The sequence below is a fragment of the Podarcis raffonei genome, chromosome 1, assembly GCF_027172205.1.
Source record: "Podarcis raffonei isolate rPodRaf1 chromosome 1, rPodRaf1.pri, whole genome shotgun sequence".
In the NCBI taxonomy this organism is placed as follows: Eukaryota; Metazoa; Chordata; class Lepidosauria; order Squamata; family Lacertidae; genus Podarcis; species Podarcis raffonei.
In genome coordinates this window covers 129,087,382-129,109,748 of record NC_070602.1, presented here as the reverse complement: position 1 = coordinate 129,109,748, position 22,367 = coordinate 129,087,382, and the positions used below count along the sequence as shown (strand labels likewise).

At 42.1% G+C, this 22,367-nt stretch overlaps 1 protein-coding gene across 3 annotated transcripts in view; it reads left to right on the top strand.

The window, feature by feature from the left end:
• Nucleotides 1-22,367, top strand: part of PARD3B (par-3 family cell polarity regulator beta) — a 617,714-nt gene that overhangs the window by 229,337 nt on the left and 366,010 nt on the right. For all 3 annotated transcript variants that reach the window (XM_053366051.1, XM_053366062.1, XM_053366043.1), the window contains exons 13-15: nucleotides 5,854-5,977; nucleotides 14,195-14,291; nucleotides 18,290-18,405. In XM_053366051.1, the coding sequence (XP_053222026.1) occupies nucleotides 5,854-5,977; nucleotides 14,195-14,291; nucleotides 18,290-18,405 (337 nt within the window). The remainder of the gene's footprint in view (nucleotides 1-5,853; nucleotides 5,978-14,194; nucleotides 14,292-18,289; nucleotides 18,406-22,367) is intronic.

Genomic DNA, 22,367 nt, shown 5'->3' with positions numbered 1-22,367 from the left:
TGAGCTCCCGTTGCTTGGTCCCTGCTCCTGCCCACCTAGCAGTTTGAAAGCACGTCAAAGTGCAAGTATATAAATAGGTACCGCTCCGGCAGGAAGGTAAACGGCGTTTCTGTGTGATGCTCTGGTTTCACCAGAAGCGGCTTAGTCATGACTCGGAAAAACTGTCTGTGGACAAACGCTGGCTCCCTCAGCTTGAAAGTGAGATGAGCGCCACAATCCCATAGTCACCTTTGACTGTACTTAACTGTCCAGGGGTCCTTTACCTTTCACCCTTCTCCATTTATGAATTTTTAGGCCAACAACCACCACTAAATTTATTGAAGTCTACCTGTTTTTGCAGTACCTAAGCCCTGTGGTTTAATGGGGGAGCACTAAATCTTACACTTTACTCCATTTACCATAATGTTTATACTGGAATAAAAAATTGTCCAATAGCACCTTAGAGACCAACTGTTTTTTCTGTGTATATTGGAGAAACAGGACGAAATATCACATAGGGACATTTGTAGTTCTTATTTACTGTAGTGCAATGACAGGGGCTGTTCATGCAGAAGAATGGACATAAGCGACTCTATATCAGAATTAAAAATGAAAACAACTGTACCTTTGATGTATAGTTGTGTTCAATTTTTATCAACAAATTAGGGTCCTGTTGGTCTTCTGAAACAGGATCAATGGCCTTCACTTACATTTTTTTTCTTCAGATTTACCAACACCCCACAGTTGAATATCCTATTGAAATCCTGTACTAAAAGCTGTTTGAGTCCCCCCCCCAAAAAAAATATGGCTATGTACGTATGAAATGCACCCACACTTCTAGCACGTTCTCTTTGAAGAATATACAACTGGCTTTTTATTGAATCAAACTCATTTTAAACAGAAATTATTTTTTATAGGATGTGCTTGCAGTTCAATTGTAATTCCATTTGCGGCTGAGGACTATAGCGAAATGGGGCATGACCCTTTCCCTTTTTCCTTACCTGAGCTACCTCCCTCCCTGCTGCCTCCCAGCTTAGTACAGCAGGATATGTTTAAAAATCCATTATTTTCTTATTGGCTGGGACACTAATGGAACCTTTTCATGACAGCTCTGTTTCACTAGCTGAATGCTCTCTAATTAGGCAGTGTACTGATCAGTTGTTGAGCTATTGATTCTGTTGTTTATCAGAGAGCTAGAAACGCAGATTTCCCACCACCCCAGTTGCCATTAATTTACAGCTGTCTCTCCTATAAGGTATCTGTGTTTAGTAATAGTTTGCCCCTGTGATGTATTCAGAATTCTCCATATAAGAGAATTTGGGAGTTGTATTGTAAAGGTTTGAGAACAGAAACTGCTTTCAAAGAAAAAGTTGTTTTTTGGGGTGTCGGGTGGAATTCAGTGCCACTCTGTGATGAACACTCCCATCTGCACAAGCAATTGTAACTTGCCCCTTAGACATAGCTGTCAACTTACAGATTTGAAAATAAGGGACCCGCAGCCTCGAAAATAAGGGACCAGCAGCCAAAATAAGGGATCAACAATTACTTTGATAAAATACATATTTTGTTATGTGCAAATGTCTTTATATACATTAGGTCAATAAATTACCATATATTCAACATAAAAAAACAGCAACAATTTGTTGTTGACAAAGGACAGCTGGACATAGAAAGGGCCCCATTACCTTCAGTAGCTTATTTAAGGGACATCATCAATAAGGGACAGCAGTGGAACATGGCGCTGGGATGAGGGACTGTCCCGCCAAATAAGGGATGCTTGACAGCTATGCCCGTAGAATGATTCCCCTCCTTGAGTACTGTTCTGGGGGTTCTCTTAAATCCCCTGGAGCCAATTTGGGGAGATGTGGCGGGAAAGCAGGTGGGAAGCCCCATGTCAGCAATAAATCAAAATGGCATCAGTGCAATTCCCGTATTTTTCCATGTATAAGACGCCCCCATGTATAAGACGCCCACTATTTTGGAGGACTCCAAATTAAGGAAACACCCCTCAGCACTACCCGTGTTTTTTTTATGAGCCCCAATTTTTAACCTATTTTTGTTGTTGTTGAAAAAACTAGTCTTATACATGGAAAAATACGGTAACTCTTCAAGGAAACCAGGTCTGCTCAGGAAGCCAGGCCTCGTGAGCACAGCAACTCATCCCGGTAGTTTTTACGCCTATCAGGCAGTTGTGGAGAGAGAAGATGCCTGCCTTTCCACAGTTGTCTAAGTCTCTTCCCCACCTCCCAGTCCTTCCCAAATCTGAGACTTTGCCTCCTTGCCTGTCTTTGCTCTGCCCTCTTCATATCACTCTCGGTTCTGGGACACCAACAGGGAGAGGAGCTGGTCGCAGCAGGAGCGGGAGACACCTTGGCTTCTTCAGCAGTCTGCCTCTTGGACCTCCTGCTTTCCAGCTTCTGATTCTGGACTGCTCCACAGACTCTTCCTGCTCACTAAACCCTGTTAACTCCCCAGCGTCCGAAATCTTGTCCTCCCACTGACCACTCATCATTTTCCCACCACCACTCCTTGGGCTCTGAGCCTTCTTCTCTTGGGGTTCCCCACCTGGCACCTCCAGAGAGCCAGTGTGGTGTAGTGGTTAGGAGCAGTGGACTCGTAATCTGGTGAACTGGGTTCGCGTCTCCGCTCCTCCACATGCAGCTGCTGGGTGACCTTGGGCTAGTCACACTTCTTTGAAGTCTCTCAGCCCCACTCACCTCACAGAGTGTTTGTTGTGGGGAAGGAAAGGAAAGGAGATGGTTAGCCATTTTGAAACTCCTTTGGGTAGTGATAAAGTGGGATATCAAATCCAAACTCTTCTTCTTCTTCCAACCGCTCCTCAGCATCCAGCCAGTCCATGACATTCCATTGTCCTCTTCTTTGTCTTACTCTACAGAATTGCTGAAAACTATCTGCTTGTCTCTTTTATTTCCCTCCCAGTGTATTTGACTTCTTAGCTACAGTCTTGGTTTCATTCCCAATCTTAGGTTAATTGTTGTATTCTGTCCTCCTTCCAGACTGTCCGGGCTTGTATCACATTTTCCCCTACCTTCCAACTCCCCTCTGTTTTCTAACAATTTTTGAATTACGAGCCTATCAGCAGCGACTTTTTTTATCAAATCAAATAAAATAAATGTGCAACACCTAATACATATTAGGTACTTTATTAACTGCTTGGGTCATATGCGATCAAAATGCACAAAGGCAGACACGGACAAATAGTTATAGTGGGTTGGGTCCAGACTAAGCTAATGTAATGTAATTTCCTCAGAAATCAGTCGGACTTAGGTCACGATTAATTTATCCCACTGATTTCAGAGGGAAACAAGTTCAACTAACCGTAGTTTGGCTGTGATTCCAACTATATATATATATATATATATATATATATATATATATATATATCCGATGAAAGTAATTGCACCTTGAAAGCAAGATCTACTTCGCCTGTGAATTCATTTTTGCGAAATAGAGGCCAAGTTGGCATGTTTTTGCAAATAGTTTTGAATGAAGGCAGGGTGCTTTTAATAGACATGGATGTGAGGGAATCGTATTCAGGTTTTTTTGTGTGTGTGTTTTTTTTACAGTAGAACAGTTAATTAGTCCTTCAAAACTAATTCTGCTTAGTAAATTGTTTATTTTTACAAAGCAAATGTCAGAACGAATTTGGAATTGTTATTGATGAGCGAGAGGGAAACTTTGAAAAGCCAAAGGGTTTGCCATTTACTTCCAAAGCCATTCTGGTGTGCATTCATTACAGAGCATATGTGGCAGCCACTGAGAGAAGGGAACCAGCTGGCTGTCAGAAAATTACCATTGGCACAGTTTTTCTTGTCTTGACAAGGCCACAAGCTGCCTTCACAGATGGAGTAATAATGGGAAGCCAGTTGTGGTCAGAAGAAACACTATTCTGCATTCTGCTTTTGATGGGCATAATCAGGGACTGTGCCGAATATGCTCCGGTTTTCACTTTCAGGCCAAACATTTGTTGTGGTAGAAATATTTTCCAAAAAACCCACACATTTGGAGTCTGTGAATATCCATCTTCTTTTCCCCAGTCCTAGTTGGTGCCATTGTTTTTCCTGGATGGTGCTACTTCAGTGCTTATTGTTCCCCAAATGCCTTTTCTTTTCTGAATCACTCGTAGGTGATCACAGCTAATCAGGAATGGTGCCACAATATTATGTAGCCAATTATGTAGCCAGTTCTAACTGATGTCACTGATGGCAGGATAGCGATTCATGCTGTCTGCATGAATACAGTGGTACCTCAGGTTACAAACACCTCGGGTTACAAACTCCGCTAACCCAGAAGTAGTACCTTGGGTTACAAACTTTGCCCCAGGATGAGAACGGAAATGGCGCGCCGGCGGCACAGCATCAGCAAGAGGCCCCATTAGCGAAAGCGCGCCTCAGGCTAAGAACAGTTTCGGGTTAAGAATGGACCTCCAGAATGAATTAAGTTCGTAACCCAAGGTACCACTGTAGTGTGTGTGTTTTTTGCAAGGAATGCCAAACGCAATCTGATGAAGGGGACATTTTGTTGCAGAAAACATTTGCAAGGTGCTGGGCCTTGCAAGGCAAGGCTGAGATCCCCAACTCTGCGGTGAAAGTCCTTTTGGAGATTTAGAAAAAGGAACTTCACGTTTTGCCCCCACATCGTGTTTCTTTACATAACACGCACACACATTGTGATTCACAATATATTGCCATGTTATGAAACTGTTACCACAACGTGGCAATATATTGGTAACATGGTAACTGGATTTGGACGATAATAATACAGTGGTACCTCGGGTTACATATGGTTCAGGTTACATACACTTCAGGTTACAGACTCCGCTAACCCAGAAATATTACCTCAGGTTAAGAACTTTGCTTAACCTGAGGTACCACAATAATAATAATAATAATAATAATAATAATAATAATAATAATAATAATAATTTATTTATACCCCTCTTATCTGGCTGGGTTTCCCCAGCCACTCTAGGCGGCTCCCAACAGAATATTAAAAATACAATACATCACCAAGCCTTCCTAGGGAGAGCAATCTACAAAGGGGGAGCTACCGTAGAAAAGGCCCGTTCTCATGTTGCTGCTCTCTGGACCTCTCGTGGTGGAGGCACACAAAGAAGGGCCTCGGATGATGATTGCAGGGTTTGAGTCAGTTCCCAGATTAAGACTGCAGTGCCATCATACCACCTCATTTTAAGGGGCATTAAAGGACATAAATATGGTGGCTTCCAACTTGAGGATTCTAAGGAGGAGGAGGAGCTCTGACACAAAACAAGAAATGGCAAAGAATGGGCAGAAAAAGTAGGTCAGTTATGTCCTTCTGCCCCCTCGTCTTCTTTCTCGCAAATTGGAATTGAGAGAATTTATGGCTCAGCCTCAAGTGCAAAGAATGGGATTCTTGGATACAGTGGTACCTCAGGTTAAGTACTTAATTTGTTCCGGAGGTCCGTTCTTAACCTGAAACTGTTCTTAACCTGAAGCACCACTTTAGCTAATGGGGCCTCCCGCTGCTGCCACGCGATTTCTGTTCTCATCCTGAAGCAAAGTTCTTAACCCGAGGTACTATTTCTGAGGTACCACTGTATTTGCTGCAGTAATTGGGATCATTACCTAGTGGATTAAATTCTAGGAGACTTTTCAAGCTGGATGTCTCTTTGTTTCTTCATCAATGACTATTGATGCCTTCTTCTTTTTTTAAAAAAGGCTGTTTTACTGTTTTCAGCTCTGAGCATTGATAATATGCAATAAACACTTCATAAATAATGTACAAATTGAGTAGCAGATAGGGAGACTGATAAATATAGTGTGATAGTTAGCCCTTTTTTACATCAATAAATGTGATCCGTCTTCCTCATAGGAGCCTGCTGTACCATTTCCAAAACTGGATCTTGAGGGAAACGTTAATTCTACAACCATTCCGAGACGGAGTGATGCTGCTGTCCAGTGTTTTGTATCCTGCTACCCTCAGGAGAGGTTGAAAGGTGAGTGTTGCGCATCCTACTTTAACTTTTGCTTTAAACCTTTTGTGTGTGTGTGTGTGTGTGTGTGTGTGTGTGTTTGGTGGCGCTTTGTTTTCAGAAACTCTTCAACTTCGAAGGCAATTAATTAGAGTAAGTGCAGACGTGAAGATTTCAGGGAAGGCGGAAGAGCTGACTCAGAACCCGCAAATTAGATTCCTGGCACAAATTCCACTTTTTAAGTGACAGTTTCTAGCTTGCTGGCCCAACACATAAGACTGGATATAAAACAGTTACAGGTGGAAAGTGTAACTGTAGTGTTTCTTTCCTACAGTTCTTCATCCCTATGTTCTTAAACTTGTGTATCTGGTTTTGAGGTGGCACCCAGTGTTGCTTTTAGTGACTTATGGATGTATTCTTAGTTATTTGTTTTTAATATTTTGCATGTATTGCTTGCCAGTGCTACTTTTCTAGAAAAATAGGTGCCACAACTCACAACAAATGGCTCCCTTATTCTCTTATAATGGCGATGGCATCCAACTGAGTTCTGGCTGGAAAAAAAAGCCCTGTTGTTTGCTTTGTTAGATGTAATGCTCCTTAAAAACTCTGAATTATATTATTATTATTCTTTACAAAATACATAGAAGGGATGCGGGTAGCGCTGTGGGTTAAACCACAGAACCTAGGACTTGCCAGTCAGAAGGTGGGCGATTCAGATCCCCGCGACGGGGTGAGCTCCTGTTGCTCTGTCCCTGCTCCTGCCAACCTAGCAGTTCTAAAGCACATCAAAGTGCAAGTAGATAAATAGGTACCTCTCCAGTGGGGAGGTAAACTGTGTTTCCATGCGCTGCTTTGGTTTGCCAGAAGCGGCTTAGTCATGCTGGCCACATGACCCAGAAGCTGTACGCCGGCTCCCTTGGCCAGTAAAGCGAGATGAGCGTCGCAACCTCAGAGTCGGTCACGACTGGACCTAATGGTCAGGGGTCCCTTTACCTTTACCTTACAAAATACATAATACATAATAAAATCAAGAACAAAACAAACCAACAATCCCCTCCCGTTTCAATAACAGTTTGCTGAGTCTGCTTGCATAGACATATGCAAGCCCAAACAAGGCAGTTCTTGGTCTTTTCCTTTTATTCACAGAAATTATTTATTTTTATTTTCTACTGTAGCTGAACACACCTATCCAACGTGGACCATACTGATCCTGCTTGACCTCACGTAGGAGTGTTTGTAGCCAACCGCCATTAACCAAATCCAGTCTGAGGTTTTCTGTAGCTTTCTAGCCTGCATTGCAGTGTGGGATGGAGTAGGGAAACTTTGGCTCTTCACAGGCTATTAGAGTACATATGGCAGGGCTTTAAATTCTTTGAATCGAGATATCAATAAATTAATATGAGTGTGAAGGTTGCAATTGTTCATATAGTTGTGTTGATTCAAAGGGTATTGAGCTACAGAGGTTAGCTTGCATTTATCCATAGATTGCAGATTCCAGCAGTATGGAATATAGAGAAATGAGCTCGAAAAAGTTGGCCATGTTTGCACATAACTCTAAGCCAATTATGTCTGAGCACAACCATCAGAAGCTGCTTGCTTTCCAGGGAAGTGATTGCAGCCATTTTGATCCTCCCTGATTCTTTTAGTTCATTATGGTGTGGCAGCTATGTCAGGGTTTTACCGTATTTTTCGCTCCATAAGACACACTTTTTTCTTCCTAAAAAGTAAGGGGAAATATCTGTGCATTTTATGGAGCAAATGCGTGGTCTCTAGAGCCAAATTGCCCAGGGGCAAAAAGCAGATCATGCTTTTTTTTCTTTTGAAAGAGGGAAGTGGGTGTTGAAACAAAGCTGCTGATCGCAAGCGATCGGAAGCGAGATAAGGGATGCTAGAGATAAAGGAGGCTGCCTGGGAGGGGGGAGGTAAAGACAGCAAACTTGCAAAGGAGGAAAACAGGAAGACTAAAGCAATAGGGAGAGAAATTAGAAGAAAAGGAGGAGCAAAAAACTGCTCCAGCTAAGGAAAAGACCCTAAGGCAAACAAGAGGAAAGGGAGTGTTGAAAGGAAGCAGTTGATCGGTGGGATTGGAAGAGAGATAAGGGACGCTAGCGGAGGCTGCCTGGGAGGGGGGAGGTAAAAGCCCACGGATCCTCAGGATTTTTACATTGTGTCACCCCAAATTCGCCCCAAATTCACCATCAGATCACATAGCATGTCCATGGCTACAGCCTGCACCAAACAAATCATGCATCTACTGTTTCCTGGGGCTGCAATGGTGCAAAAATGTGATTACAAAGCACGGATCCCCATGGATCCTCAGGATTTTTGCATTGGGTCACCCCAAATTCACCATCAGATCACATAGCATGTGGCCACAGCATGAACAACAAAAATCATACATCCACTGTTAAATTCAGAATAGTTTTTTTCTTGTTTTCCTCCTCTAAAAACTATGTGCGTCTTTTGGTCAGGTGCTTCTTATGGGGCGAAAAATATGGTGACTTGCAGGAGGGTGGATCCAACCTCCCAGAGTTCAACACAGAACCTGGGGGACACACTCTGAATTAAATTTCCATATCGTAAAGTGTTTACAATATAGTTAATATTAATATATTTAATATTTAATATATTTTGCATATATTTAATATATTTATTTGTTAAAACAAATTTTATACAAAAACAGATGTATGTGCTTTCATTACCAATGCAGACATTGCCTGGATTCTCCCCCCAGCAGTGTCAATCAGTCAACAAGGCACAATATTCTACTGTCACAGAGCTCGCTGGCCAGCAAATGACACAGAAGAAAGTTGGAGCTAACTCTTTACAGTGGTACCTTGGTTCTCAAACTTAATCCGTTCTGGAAGACCGTTCCAAAACCAAGGCAAGCTTTCCCATAGAAAGTAATGCAAAATGGATTAATCCGTTCCAAACTTTTAAAAACAACCCCTAAAACAGCCATTTAACATGAATTTTACTATCTAACAAGACCATTGATCCATAAAACGAAAGCAATAAGCAATGTACTGCAGTCACACAATCAATCAATCAATAGCTCAACTGGGTTCCACACAGTCACAAAAACAAAACAAAAAAGAGCCACAAAAACGCAAAATAAATAGCAAAAACAGACAGATCTCAGCGTAACACTCAAATCAGAAGCGTAACACTCAAAACGGAAGTGTAACACTCAAACCAGAAGCGTAACACTCAAATGAAACATGTTCAGCTTCTGAAAAAAGGTTGCAAACCGGAACACTTCCTTCCAGGTTTTCAGTGTTTGGGTTCCAAGTTGTTTGAGTACTAAGGCGTTTGAGAACCAAGGTAACACTGTATTAGCAAAAACGCAATCTTCATAGACGTGACTGAGTGTCAGGCCTAATGAGCACAGCAGCTCATTCCCTGTAGGTCTTACTGCATGGAATCAGTTGCAGAGACTAAAGGTCTCAGCCTCTCCACAGCCGTCTTATGTCTCCTCCTCTCCAGGGCTTCTTCCAAGCATTCGAAGACTGTGCCTGCATGCACTGTGCCTTTGCTCTGCCCTTTTCATGCCTCTCTTGGTTCTGGGAGTCTCACTCACTGCACCCTAGTAAGGAAAGATAACCATTTGCCACAGCGTCAGTTCTGCATACGCTGTTCCAATGCATGCATGGAGCCAGTTCCCCCGATTCTAGAGCTCTCATGCAGATAAGGACCTGTTGGTTTGTGGGGTGTTCCTTTGAAAAGGAGGACACCCCTGAATGTCATGTGGTGTGATCTGTGGCGGCTGTGGATGAGAAGAGAGGGAAGAATTGATCCTTAAAATATTAGGTAAGAATTACGTAGGCATACGTAACTGAACAAAGAAATTGCATTTGAGGTGGAGAGGTCCGGACTTCAATCTTCGGCATTAAGGCCTAGTCATACTAATTTGGTGCACGCCATAGTGAGTTTCCTCAAATAGAGAGTTTAAATGTTTACTTAATGCTCCTGGTACTCTTTGTAGTGTACTTCTATAAACCCAACGCAAATACACAGGTCCTCTACCAACTCACTTTGAGTTTTAAAAGAAATCTAATATTCTTGTTAAAGAGAAAATATAAAGCATAGATTTATATAAAAAAACCACTTGCTAAATGATATCTTTTTTTAAAAAACAACAAACAACAAATCTGCTTTGCCTATGGGTAGTTGAATAAAAGAATCTTTAAAATCCAATATTGAAATGCGGGCATTCAGTCTATTTTTATATGAATAATCTAATACTTGCCACCCAGAGGTCCTCAGTTTGTTCCTCTGCCAAACTGTTGTGCAGAGACAGCATTTTTTTTTAGTACAACCTCTTCAAAGAAGTCTTACTTCAGTGCCAGCAATTTCACATTTCTGTTGCTGAAAGATTACTGGAATCTGCCTCATCAGAAGGTTTGTAACTTCCCAAAAAAATTACCAGTCTGCCAAGGGATTTGCTGTCATCTTTGTGGCTAAGTAACAGGTTTTTGTTCTAATGTTTGCCCTAAGAAATGGCTCTGAAAATTAAGTGTAAGCAAGAATACATTACAGAGAGAAATGTTACTTCATACCAAGGCCGTGAATCAAATAAAGGATTTTAGTTGGTTAATCATCTACCACATAAGCAATTCATTAATAATTACATTTAAATATGTATGTTATCCTCCCCTCATAATAAGGTGGCTTTTTCAGATGTTAAGGTGAGTATAAGAAAACACAGAATTTACTTCTTCTTTTCTAAGCCAGCCATTCATTCTAGAATATAAGGCTATATTGAATATTTTTCTTCTTCGTTGTCTATTAGGCAATACACTAGGATGGAAATAGCATATCTTTAACTTGCAGTACTACTATTAAAATTGGTTCCCACTGATTAATCAACTAAAGCTATGGTTGATTGATCTACCAACTGAAAATGACTACAGTTTGCAATCCTCGTTATAAAGGCAAAACTTTTTCCAGCCTCTGTTTCGTTAGGCTACAGTCATACTATTAATGCCAGATGTCATTAATTCAGATTAATTTATGCATACAGGAAGTCCCATTGTGTCAGCACAGTTCATTTTGCCCCCTACTGCCTTGCCTTGACCAAAAAAACAAACAGGACTGCCGTGCATTTAGGACATATCAATATGATGTATTAGCATTAATATTTCCAAAATAACTACATCCATTTCTGTATGTTTAAGTTAATGACCACTTTCCTCTTTTGTAGAGAGGGTCTTCAATTTCTCCAGAAGCTCTCGTCTCATTTTCAAATTACTTCAGCTCCATATCAAACCACTTGATTATAGTGATAAATCACAGATTGAAATAGGTTCTGGTGTACAGTTTTAGCTCAGGATAACAGATAATATAAATAAGCCTTAGGTCATGAATACAAGTTTTTGTATAATGGTTCACAAACGCATCTGCCTGTGGCAACCAGAAATTTAATTCTGGCAACCAGCAGAGAAAGACTTTCATATACGCTCAAGTATACATGAGTGGTAAATATTTTAAAAGCGACTAGCAACACAGATAGAGTTCCTCCTTCAAATCTGCTATAAAAGTTGTTTAGATTATGGGGTGGTAGTCAATGAAGTTTTACTAAGAGTAGGCCCATTGAAATTAATGAACCTAACTTACTTAGGTTCATTAATTTCCGTAAGTCTACTTTGGGTAAAACTTAGTTGAATACCACCCATGATGTGCATTTAACATAACAAAAGAATTGCATCTTCCTTTACCTCATAGACTAGCTAGCTAAGGCTTTATTTTTCCAAGAGCACGATGGCAAGGTCTGTAGGTGAAACTGTATTAGTCTTAAAGGTAAAAGGTAAAGGGACCCCTGACCATTAGGTCCAGTCGTGACCGACTCTGGGGTGGTGGCGCTCATCTCGCTTTATTGGCTGAGGGAGCCGGCGTACAGCTTCCGGGTCATGTGGCCAGCATGACTAAGCCACTTCTGGCGAACCAGAGCAGCGCACGGAAACGCCGTTTACCTTCCCGCCAGAGCGGTACCTATTTATCTACTTGCACTTTGACGGGCTTTCAAACTGTTAGGTGGGGAGGAGCAAGGACCAAGCAATGGAAGCTCACCACGCCGCGGGGATTCGAACCACTGACCCTTCTGATCGGCAAGCCCTAGGCTCTGTGGTTTAACCCACAGCGCCACCCGCGTCCTTTGTGTTAGTCTTACATCCCAGAAAATGACATTCACTCCCCCTACCCTCAAAAATGCAAGCATGTAAGCAAAGTTCCCTTACTTTTCTCTCCTGCTCAATTCACTAAAAGAGAACAGAAAAACTGTTTGCAACCAAAGGCCAAAAAAAAGAAGAAAGTTTTTTGACACTGTGTGGACTTCCCATTCCATTCAGAATTGAGGACTTAATTAAGCTGCAGCTTCTTTCAATGTAGGAAGAACTACTACTGAATACAGTTGGCAAACAATGTTCTTGCCAAGACTTAGACTTGGGGGCAAGCTCTCACTTTTCGCTTGCCCCAGCTATTTTAGAGATGGTTTGAGAATTTGCTGGTGCCATTCTGCTTGGGGGCCCACAAAACCCTAAAGTTGACCTCTCTGTTCTGCCTTGGTCAGACCACACCTAGAATGCTGTGTCCAGTTCTGGGCACCACAATTTACGGAGAACCTGTGCAGAGAAGGGCAACCAAGATGATCAAGGGTTATGAGGGTTATGACCAAGCTTATGAGGAGTGGTTGAAGGAGCTGGGTATGGTTAGCCTGGAAAAGAGGAGACTGATAGGAGGTAGGATAGCCATCTTCAAATATCTCAAAGGCTGTCACATGGAAGAGGGAACAAGCTTGTTTTCTTCTGCCCTGGAGGGTAGGACTCAAATCAAGGCCTTCAAACTGCAAGAAATGAGATTCTGACTAAAAACCAGGAAAAACTTTCTGAGGGTAAGAGCTGTTCGACAGTGGAACGGTTTCCCTCGGGAGGTTAGAAGAGAATTCTTTATACCCTGCCCATCTGGCTGGGTTTCCCCAGCCACTCTGGGCGGCTTCCAACAAAACATTAAAATACAGTAGTCTGTTAAACATTAAAAGCTTCCCTAAATAGGGCTGCCTTCAGATGTCTTCTAAAAATCTGGTAGTTGTTCTTCTATTTGACATCTGGTGGGAGGGCGTTCCACAGGGCGGGTGCCGCTACCGAGAAGGCCCTCTGCCTGGTTCCCTGTAACTTGGCTTCTCGCAGTGAGGGAACTGCCAGAAGGCCCTCAGCGCTGGACCTCAGTGTCCGGGCAGAACGATGGGGGTGGAGACGCTCCTTCAAGTATACTGGAACGAGGCCATTTAGGGTTTTAAAGGTCAGCGCCAACACTTTGAATTGGGCTTGGAAACGTACTGGGAGCCAATGTAGGTCTTTCAAGACCGGTGTTATGTGGTCTTGGCGGCTGCTCCCAGTCACCAGTCTAGCTGCCGCATTCTGGATTAGTTGTAGTTTCCGGGTCACCTTCAAAGGTAGCCCCACATAGAGCGCATTGCAGTAGTCCAAGCGGGAGATAAGCAGAGCATGCAGCACTCTGGTGAGACAGTCGCGGGCAGATGGGGTCTCAGCCTGCGTACCAGATGGAGCTGGTAAACAGCTGCCCTGGACACAGAATTGACCTGCGCCTCCATGGACAGCTGTGAGACCAAAATGACTTCCAAGCTGCACACCTGGTCCTTCAAGGCCACAGTTACCCCATTCAGGACCAGGACTCTCCTTCCTTGGAGGTTTTCAAGCAGAGGTTGGATGGCCATCTGTCATGGAGGTTGGAACAGATGATCCTTGGGTCTACAATTCTATGAATCTATGGCCTAGCCCCAATTTGTAGATAAGAAAGAGAGAGAAGATAAATGCCCAGACAAATGCTTAGAAAAGATAAAGGCCTGTTGGTGTGCTGCAGCTATGCACCTATTGAATGTTTTATTCAATCCTTAGTTCAGCGTATGTTTGGTGTGTGAGAGACTATCTGCTGAAATTAATAAAACCAATATAAACTTTGACTCTATTCTACCATAAGGAGGATTTCAATATGTTTATCTTTAATTATGCATGTTCAAATGGAAAAATCAGGTCTTTTGAAAATCCTAAGGGATGCATTTTCTGCTTGGTGTAATTTTAATTCTAGTTTGGCTAGTTTGGAGATTTTTTATAATTTGTTATTAGTTTCAAGAGACATGCGGGTTCGGTTCTTGATCAGCAAACAGACGTAATGTATTTGTGGTGCCGTAGTTTATCACTCCTCCTCTCCCCCCTTTAATTTCAGAGCTTTATACATCTGAGAGTGGCATTGCTGAAAATGAAATCCCACCCCCTTTGCCTCCACATCCTTGTGATGAGCTGCTTGCAGATTATAATCAAAGGTTTGAAACTGCTTACTATTTATAACTTTATTTTTGGTGATAGGAATGCTTTTCCTACATGATATGTAAAAAAGCCCACATGTTGCTTTATGACATTTAATTTGCATCAGAACACATTTATTTATTGCTTAGATGTTTTCCTAATCTTCAAGGGTTATTATGGTATACATTAGCACCAACATTATCTTCGGTTGAGGCTAATAATGTCTCCCACTTTGCTGGTATTCTTGAATGGGGTTTGAAACTGGTTAAGAATCTTAGTTAAGTGAAATGATTCATAGATGGTATTTAACTGAGTTGGTTGGCTAAGATTTATAAAACAGAATCAGATATGTGTTGGAAGTGTAAAGAAGTTGAGGGAATGTTTTTTCACATGTGTTGGACATGTAAAAAGGTAAAAGTGTATTAGGAAATGATTTATAATGAATTGAAAAAAGTGTTTAAAACTACTTCCCCCCCAAAACAGAGTCCTTTTTGTTGGGAATAAGACAGAAATTTCGAGGTGTCAGAAAAGGTTATTTATGTATGTAACAACTGCAGCACATGCAGAAGGTGAATCCCAAGTTTATTTAGGGTGGTAGGCTCAGACAGAAGCAGAGTCATATCTGTCTGCATACATTTTCATTGCAGTCTCTCAGGCATGCCCAAATCCCCAAGTGTGACTCTGGCCTAAAGTTCTTCCAATGACAATTTTCCTTTTCTCCGTAATTTTATTTTATTTTATTTATTTATTTATTTATATATGATTTTTATTAATTTTAATATAAAAACAAATTTATAACATCATTAAACATCAAAAACTCATCACACATCTTTTTTTCTTTTAGACTTCCATCAACATGTCTGATAATTTCCCGTAATTATCACAAATCTTCACATTTCTTAATTTATATTGCACTATATATATCTTATCTTACCATGTTGTTTAAACAATATTTCTACCAAATCTTCTTACAGAGCTTCTTGAAAACTTACAAACGTTATATCATTATCACAAATATTTTTAATATATTCTGTAAATTTACTCCAATCCTCAGTGAATCTTTGGTCTCGTCGGTTGCGAATCCTCCCTGTCAATCTGTCCAGTTCCGCGTAATCCATTAATTTTGATCTCCATTCTTCAATCGTAGGCATTCCTTCTTGTTTCCATTTCTGGGCTAAAAGAGTTCTGGCTGCTGTTACTGCATACAAAATTACTTTCTGGTCGTTCCTTTTTATTTCACCACCTAATATTCCTAATAGATATGCTTCTGGTTTTTAAACAAATGTATATTTCAGGATTTTCTATATCTCATTATATATCATTTCCCAGAAAGCACTTCATTTTTTTACATTCCTTTTCCGTAATTTTATTAAGTTTTACAATTTTATATTCAACAGAATCAACATTATCACAAAAAGAATATGTAAATCCCAGTCTCCCTACCCACCCACTACCCTCCCATGACTTCCCTCAACCTCCTTTTCTGGTTCTTTAAATATTTGCTTCACCTGCCTATTGTGTTCTACCTTAATTTTGTGATCATTTAGCTAAATATTGTTGCATCCTTATCAATTTTATACAATTTTTTTTTCAAATTACATCTTACGCTTTGTTCTTTCCCCAATTGTTGCACCTCGACTTTTATGTTTGTTTTCTTTATTGTAAGTGTTTTCTCAAACCCTGCTTGTGAGTCCACTTCTTTACAGTGTTTCTGTAAGTACACCATAAATGGTTCCCAATCCTTTTTAAAGTCTCTGTTGTCCTTGCCTCTAAGTTTCCCAGTAAGATTCGCCATTTCAGCGTATTCCATCAATTTTACTTGCCATTCTTCTTTCGTTGGCATCTTGTCATCTTTCCATTTTTGGCCTAGTAATATCCTAGCCGTTGTTGTGGCATACATAGTTTCTTCCACTCTTTTGGCAAGTCTTGACCAATAATACCTAGCAAAAAAGCTTCTGGTCTTTTAAAGACTCTCCTCCCTGGAAGAGAGGGGAGTGGTTGTGGGCGGGAGCCCGAGCTCCGCCCCTGACCGGGGGCCTTAGCCCCCGCCCCTCCTCACCTGGCTGGCGCCCACGCCCACCAGAGGCAGCCAACCAGGTGTCTCCGGGGGGCGTGTTTAGCAGCTTAATGCTGCGGCTCCAGCTCCGCCTCCTCCTCAGTCATCGTCGTCCCACAGCGAGTCACCCACCCTCCACTCCCATTTAGCTCAGGGTCTAGGTTTTTTGGCCTTGCTATGGACCTTAGGTTGGTCGCCCCGGTTGTCTGGGGGGCCTGGTAGGAATTTTTCCATTTGGCATTAGGCTTTTTGGTTTTTTCGCCTACCTCGTAGCAATCGTCACAACTTTTGTGGTATTGGTGGGTAGGTTAGGCATTGGATTCATGTGTGTCAAGGGCTAGGTGTGGCCATCGCCTATGCTATCTACCGTGGGTTATTCCGTTAAAGGAATCTGGCGGTCGTGTATTCCGTCCGATGCCTGCTTGGCGGGAGGCCAGGGCACGCCCCTCGGTGACATCAGGGGTGAGCCTATAGTTGGATCAGCATCAACAGGCTCCACCTACTGTTGAATAAACCCACCTCCTATAGTCATCCAATGCCTAAGCCAATACCTTTTCACTGCTGTAATCAATAAAGTTGTGGCCTTTTCTTGCCCATTAACCTTATATCACGTGTCCTTGTGTGTTTATTTCACATAGCGGGGGTCGGGCCCTCGATCCACAACAAAGGTTGCCTTAAACATTTTTTTTTTCATTTTATTATAAATCATTTCCCAATGACAATTTTCTTAAGGAAGTGGTAGAGATCTGAAGAAAGTAGCCTCCTCCTGTGCCATGCATATGCTTGGAAGGGAATTTTTTTGTAACTAAAGTGAGAGAGGATACCGTAGGGAAAGTTTTCCGGAAATCTGTTGTCTGCTGCATCTGGTGCTGTCAGTGATTTTAAAGATTTGCCTGAAACTGGGAAGGATAAAATGTAATCTCAGCTGAAAAATGAAGCGTCTTATGAGTTTGGGCTTTAGTTTGCTTGATATTTGGATAATCACATACCTGAACTTCAGAATGAGGCATGTTGTGTGGCACCTAGCAGCTAAATGCATTTCAAAAATAACTTACGTTGAAGATATGTATTAGGCAGTAGGACTCTTTTCTGCCTTTTGATCCTTGGTGAACCTTTTAATAAGCCTTATTAATTACTGAGATGGTGACAGCAGCCACGAAATTAAAAGACGCCTGCTTCTTGGGAGAAGGGCAATGACAGGCCTAGACAGCATCTTGAGAAGTAGAGACGTCACCTTGCCAACAAAGGTCCGTATAGTTAAAGCCATGGTTTTCCCAGTAGTGATGTATGGAAGTGAGAGCTGGACCATAAAGAAGGCTGATCGCCGAAGAATTGATGCTTTTGAATTATGGTGCTGGAGAAGACTCTTGAGAGTCCCATGGACTGCAAGAAGATCAAACGCATCCATTCTTAAGGAAATCAGCCCTGAGTGCTCACTGGAAGGACTGATCGTGAAGCTGAGGCTCCAGTACTTTGGCCACCTCATGAGAAGAGAAGACTCCCTGGAGAAGACACTGATGCTGGGAAAGATGGAGGGCACAAGGAGAAGGGGGCGACAGAGGATGAGATGGTTGGATAGTGTTCTCGAAGCCACAAACATGAGTCTGACCAAACTGCGGGAGGTAGTGGAGGACAGAGGTGCCTGGCGTGCTCTGGTCCATGGGGTCACGAAGAGTCGGACACGACTAAACGACTAAACAACAACAACAACAATTACTGAGATGGCCCACAAAGTGGACAGACAGGATAAAACCTGCCTTTTTTTGCTCTGGTTATGGCTCTCCTAAGTAAAGTCAGATTTAATAGAGGCAATAACTCATGTAAGAAATTTAAATTGCATTATAACAGAGAAGGGAAAATTCGTTTATATTTCATAGGGTTTAATTACTTCATTTGTTTTTGAGCTGGTGCCTATTTTATTTCATTCTGTTTTATTTGTGGTATGGCTTCTTTCCACAGCTCGGCAGCAGATTCAGCAACATACTTACGAGATCAGCACATCAACTTCAGATCTTTGACACTGGCCAAGCAGACAGAATCAATTAATCTGAAAGCCTCCAAAAGCATGGATCTTGGTAAGATGGGGTGGGAAAATACTAATAATTCTTTTTAGCCTCATCATTTATTTTCTGATTTTGTTTCTTAAACACGCATACATTGGAAGAAAAACGTTATTAGGGCCAAACAAGGAAAATTTGCAGGAAATGTAGGAGAAATTAACTGTGTTTTATTTTTGCGGAAAGCTGCTATGGAAGTCCCAGTTTATCAGAAATGACTCAGTTTCTCCTTCTGTTTGTCTGGTCAAAATCGCCACACAGGTATGAACAAAGCCACTGTAATACATTGCCTCACTTATCCATCCTGAACAGTTGATCCAGGAGGATATTATGGTCAATGGTATCAGAAGCAGCTGGGAGATTGAGTAACTGATTCATACTTCTCCATCCCCTTCTCAATAAAGGTCATCCAGAATGGTGACCAAGACTGATTTCGGGGGGGGGGGGGATCAACCTGCAAATATCATTGCAGTAATGTCTTGCACAGGTTTAATTTCCCTGCCAAAAGTGATACTTAGCCAATGAGAAAGGAACAAGGTACAATGTGCATCATATGGGGGACACATCTGTCAATGCAGCATTAAAAAGTGTGCCACGTGCAAGGAAATTATGAAGAAGACTTAAGGCAGGACACTTGCAAAGTTTATCTGTGAAATGTATGTGTCTAAATGCTCGTTGAACTGGAAAGAGAATTTTCTTCCAGCAATTTAAAATAGCTTTAAAAATGTACGTGACATTTGTCTGCCTCGGGCGGGGAAACTTCATCAATAAGAACAATTAATAAGAACTTGGGACACGGTGGGTTAAACCACAGAGCCTAGGACTTGCTGATTAGAAGGTTGGTGGTTCGAATCGCCACAAAGGGTGAGCTCCCATTGCTCAGTCCCAGCTCCTGCCAACCTAGCAGTTCGAAAGCACGAAGTGCAAGTAGATAAATAGGTACCTCTCCGATGGGAAGGTAAACGGCGTTTCCATGCGCTGCTCTGCTTTGCCAGAAACGGCTTAGTCATGCTGGCCACATGACCCGGAAGCTGTATGCCTTCTCCCTCGGCCAATAAAGCAAGATGAGCGCCACAACCCCAGAGTCGGTCATGACTGGACCTAATGGTCAGGGGTCCCTTTACCTTTACCTCCAGCTCCTGGGATGAAGGGCAAGAGAACATCCGGCGGTTCCCAGCTGTCAACCTTCACACCACATCCCCACTGCCCCTTCTCCATGTGGGCATGGTTCTTTCCTGGCCCTGTTTGGCTCAGGGGCAGTTTTCTCCCATTAAAACAGCCTCTCGAGTTATTTCAGAGAGGGAGGAGACTTTGGCTGCTGCTTCTGGGCTAGGCCGGCCGGCCAGGACGGAGCCAAGATGCCAAGTGGGGAGAGCTTATAAGATCAGGGAGGGAAAGACTCCTCCTGGGAGCCCCTCAGAGGCCTCTTGCCTCAGAGGATCTCCCGCCTGCCCACTGTGGCTGCTGCCAAAGCCTCCCATTAAAGGAACAGGGCCACACTTCAAGAGAATGGTCTCCGTCGCCAGCACCCAAGCTGATGGACAAGAGCGAGACTCCGTCTTGCCTTTCTGGATTGTATTGTCCTTCCAAGTCGCTGAAGGAGTCCATGCTGCTCGGTGCCTTTTCCTGTCTTCTGGGATGCCACGCATGCTGTCTGAATGTGCCAGTCCCTGACAAGAGGAGAAGGGCATCACTAGCATAGGTAGATAGATAGATAGATAGATAGATAGATAGATAGATAGATAGATAATTTATTACGGTCGGAGACCAGCTTATAAAACACACTTGGGTGTACAGTCACAGAAGAAAAACAAACAATGTACAACAATAAATTTAAAAGCAATGTACAACAATAAACTACTGCAGAGAGTTGACCCATGGAACCCAGTTTGGGGATTTTCATAACGAACTAGTTTCAGTTGGGAGGTGGTCTGTGCCTACAGATCTGTACACAGAATCTGGCGACCATCCAGCTTGTCTTCTGAACTTTGCCTAACAGGAAAAGGTCGAATTTTTGCTTTCCTGGGAGGTCGGCGAGCCTCACCAGTAGGGGATCAATGAACTTACTACGTGCCTCTTCGTAAAAGGGACATCTAAAGAACAAGTGTTCTGGGCTTCCTATCTCTCCCAATGGACAGGCGCAAAGTCTCTGAGCATATGGGACTTTTTTAAATGCTCCTTCCAGGACCGACGAGGGAAGAGCCGCGCTTCTGGCGAGTGTAAAGGCCCTTCTTGCATTTCTAGATACGAGAAAGAAGAGATATGCTGCCGGTGCGGCTATATCTCTCTCGATTTCTCCAATTTTATAGTTGGGGCACCGTTAGCAGCCTGCTACCCTGTTATCTCTTGGTGTCTATGATTCTTTGCCTGATCGTAGCTTTTGCCTGGCCCAACCCAGGCTTAGAAGGGCTTGAGGGGCAAAACCCTCACTGGCATAGGTTAAAGCTCAATAAAGAAATTGGGGGGGGGGGGAGAACTTACGGGCTCACTTTTACATATATGTGATTGGCGGCAGCATTGCGCCTTGCTAGTTGTTAGAGCTGTGCAAAATATATTAAAGTACGGCAGAAAATAGTTTCCACCCTGTAAGCACAGCATAGAACAATTTCTTTGGAGATTGCTTTCTGTGGAGAAAGGTGGTGTATCTTTTGCACGCAGTTTATTGTGGAATGTAGCTGGATATTTCAGCATAGGCTTTTGTTTTGTCTCCCGCTAGAATGAAACCTGCAGCGTTCTGACCATTCAGAGGCAATGTGATTCTTGTTGTGTTTTTTTTACTTGCCTGAAACATCAGAGTCTTAGTCCCTCTTTGATATTTCAGGAAGAACCACAGTTACCACAGTAGTACATATGTTTAGATCGCAGACAGTTTTTCGAGGGTGAACTATACTGCTAACTAAAGTTTGTAGAATGGCTTCAAGATTATATCTGCCCTATGTTGTTGTTTTACTTTTTTTAAAATTGATTTTAACATATAAATTATAAAATGTACCACAAAACTTATACAATCTTTTTGGACTTCCATCAGCACCTCTGATGATCCACCGTTTTAACCACTTCTTATGCATTTCTTAACTTTATATTGCCTTTACATCTCTTAACAAATCACCCTTCCCCTTCTCCATTTTTGCAATACTTCCAATAATACTCCTCACAAAACTTCTTGCAAACCTACAAACGTCGTCTGATCATCACAAATACTTTTCAAGTAGTCCGTAAATTTACTCCAGTCTTCCGTGAATTTCTGGTCCTTCTGGTTTCGAATCCTTCCTGTTAGTTTATCTAATTCTGCATAGTCCATTAACTTCATTCTCCATTCTTCGATCGTTGGTAACTCTTCTTGCTTCCATTTTTGGGCCAGTAATATTCTTGCTGCTGTTATTGCATATAAAAAGAGCTTACATTCCTTTCTATTTATATCACTCCCCACAATGCCCAGTAAAAATACTTCTGGTTTCTTTATGAATGTATATTTCAACATTTTTTTCATCTCATTATATATCATCTCCCAGAAGCATTTCACCTTTTTACATTCCCACCACATGTGATAAAATGTTCCCTCTTTTTCTTTACATTTCCAACATTTATTACTGACTTTATACATTTTCGTTAACTTGACAGGTGTTATATACCATCTATACATCTGCCCTATGTTGGTACTTCTCGCTGGCAGCAGTCCTGCTTGAAATGTTATAGGAGAGCCAGGTTCCTTTTAGTCTACCATATTTCTCTGCAGAGAACACATCAGTGTGAGGACGAGACTATTATGGGTCCTGGTTCTGGACTACACGTTGTGCTATGTTTGTTGCAGAGATCCATTGGACAACAGAAAAAGCCTGAATAATCACAATGTGTGAAACTGCCTTAACTGCGAGAGAGCAATTACTATATCCAGTCTTAAGATTGGTTATAACTTGGATAAAATCAGATGACTGCTTATTGTATTGGGTGTGAGTGGCGTTGTAGTCTAAACCACTGAG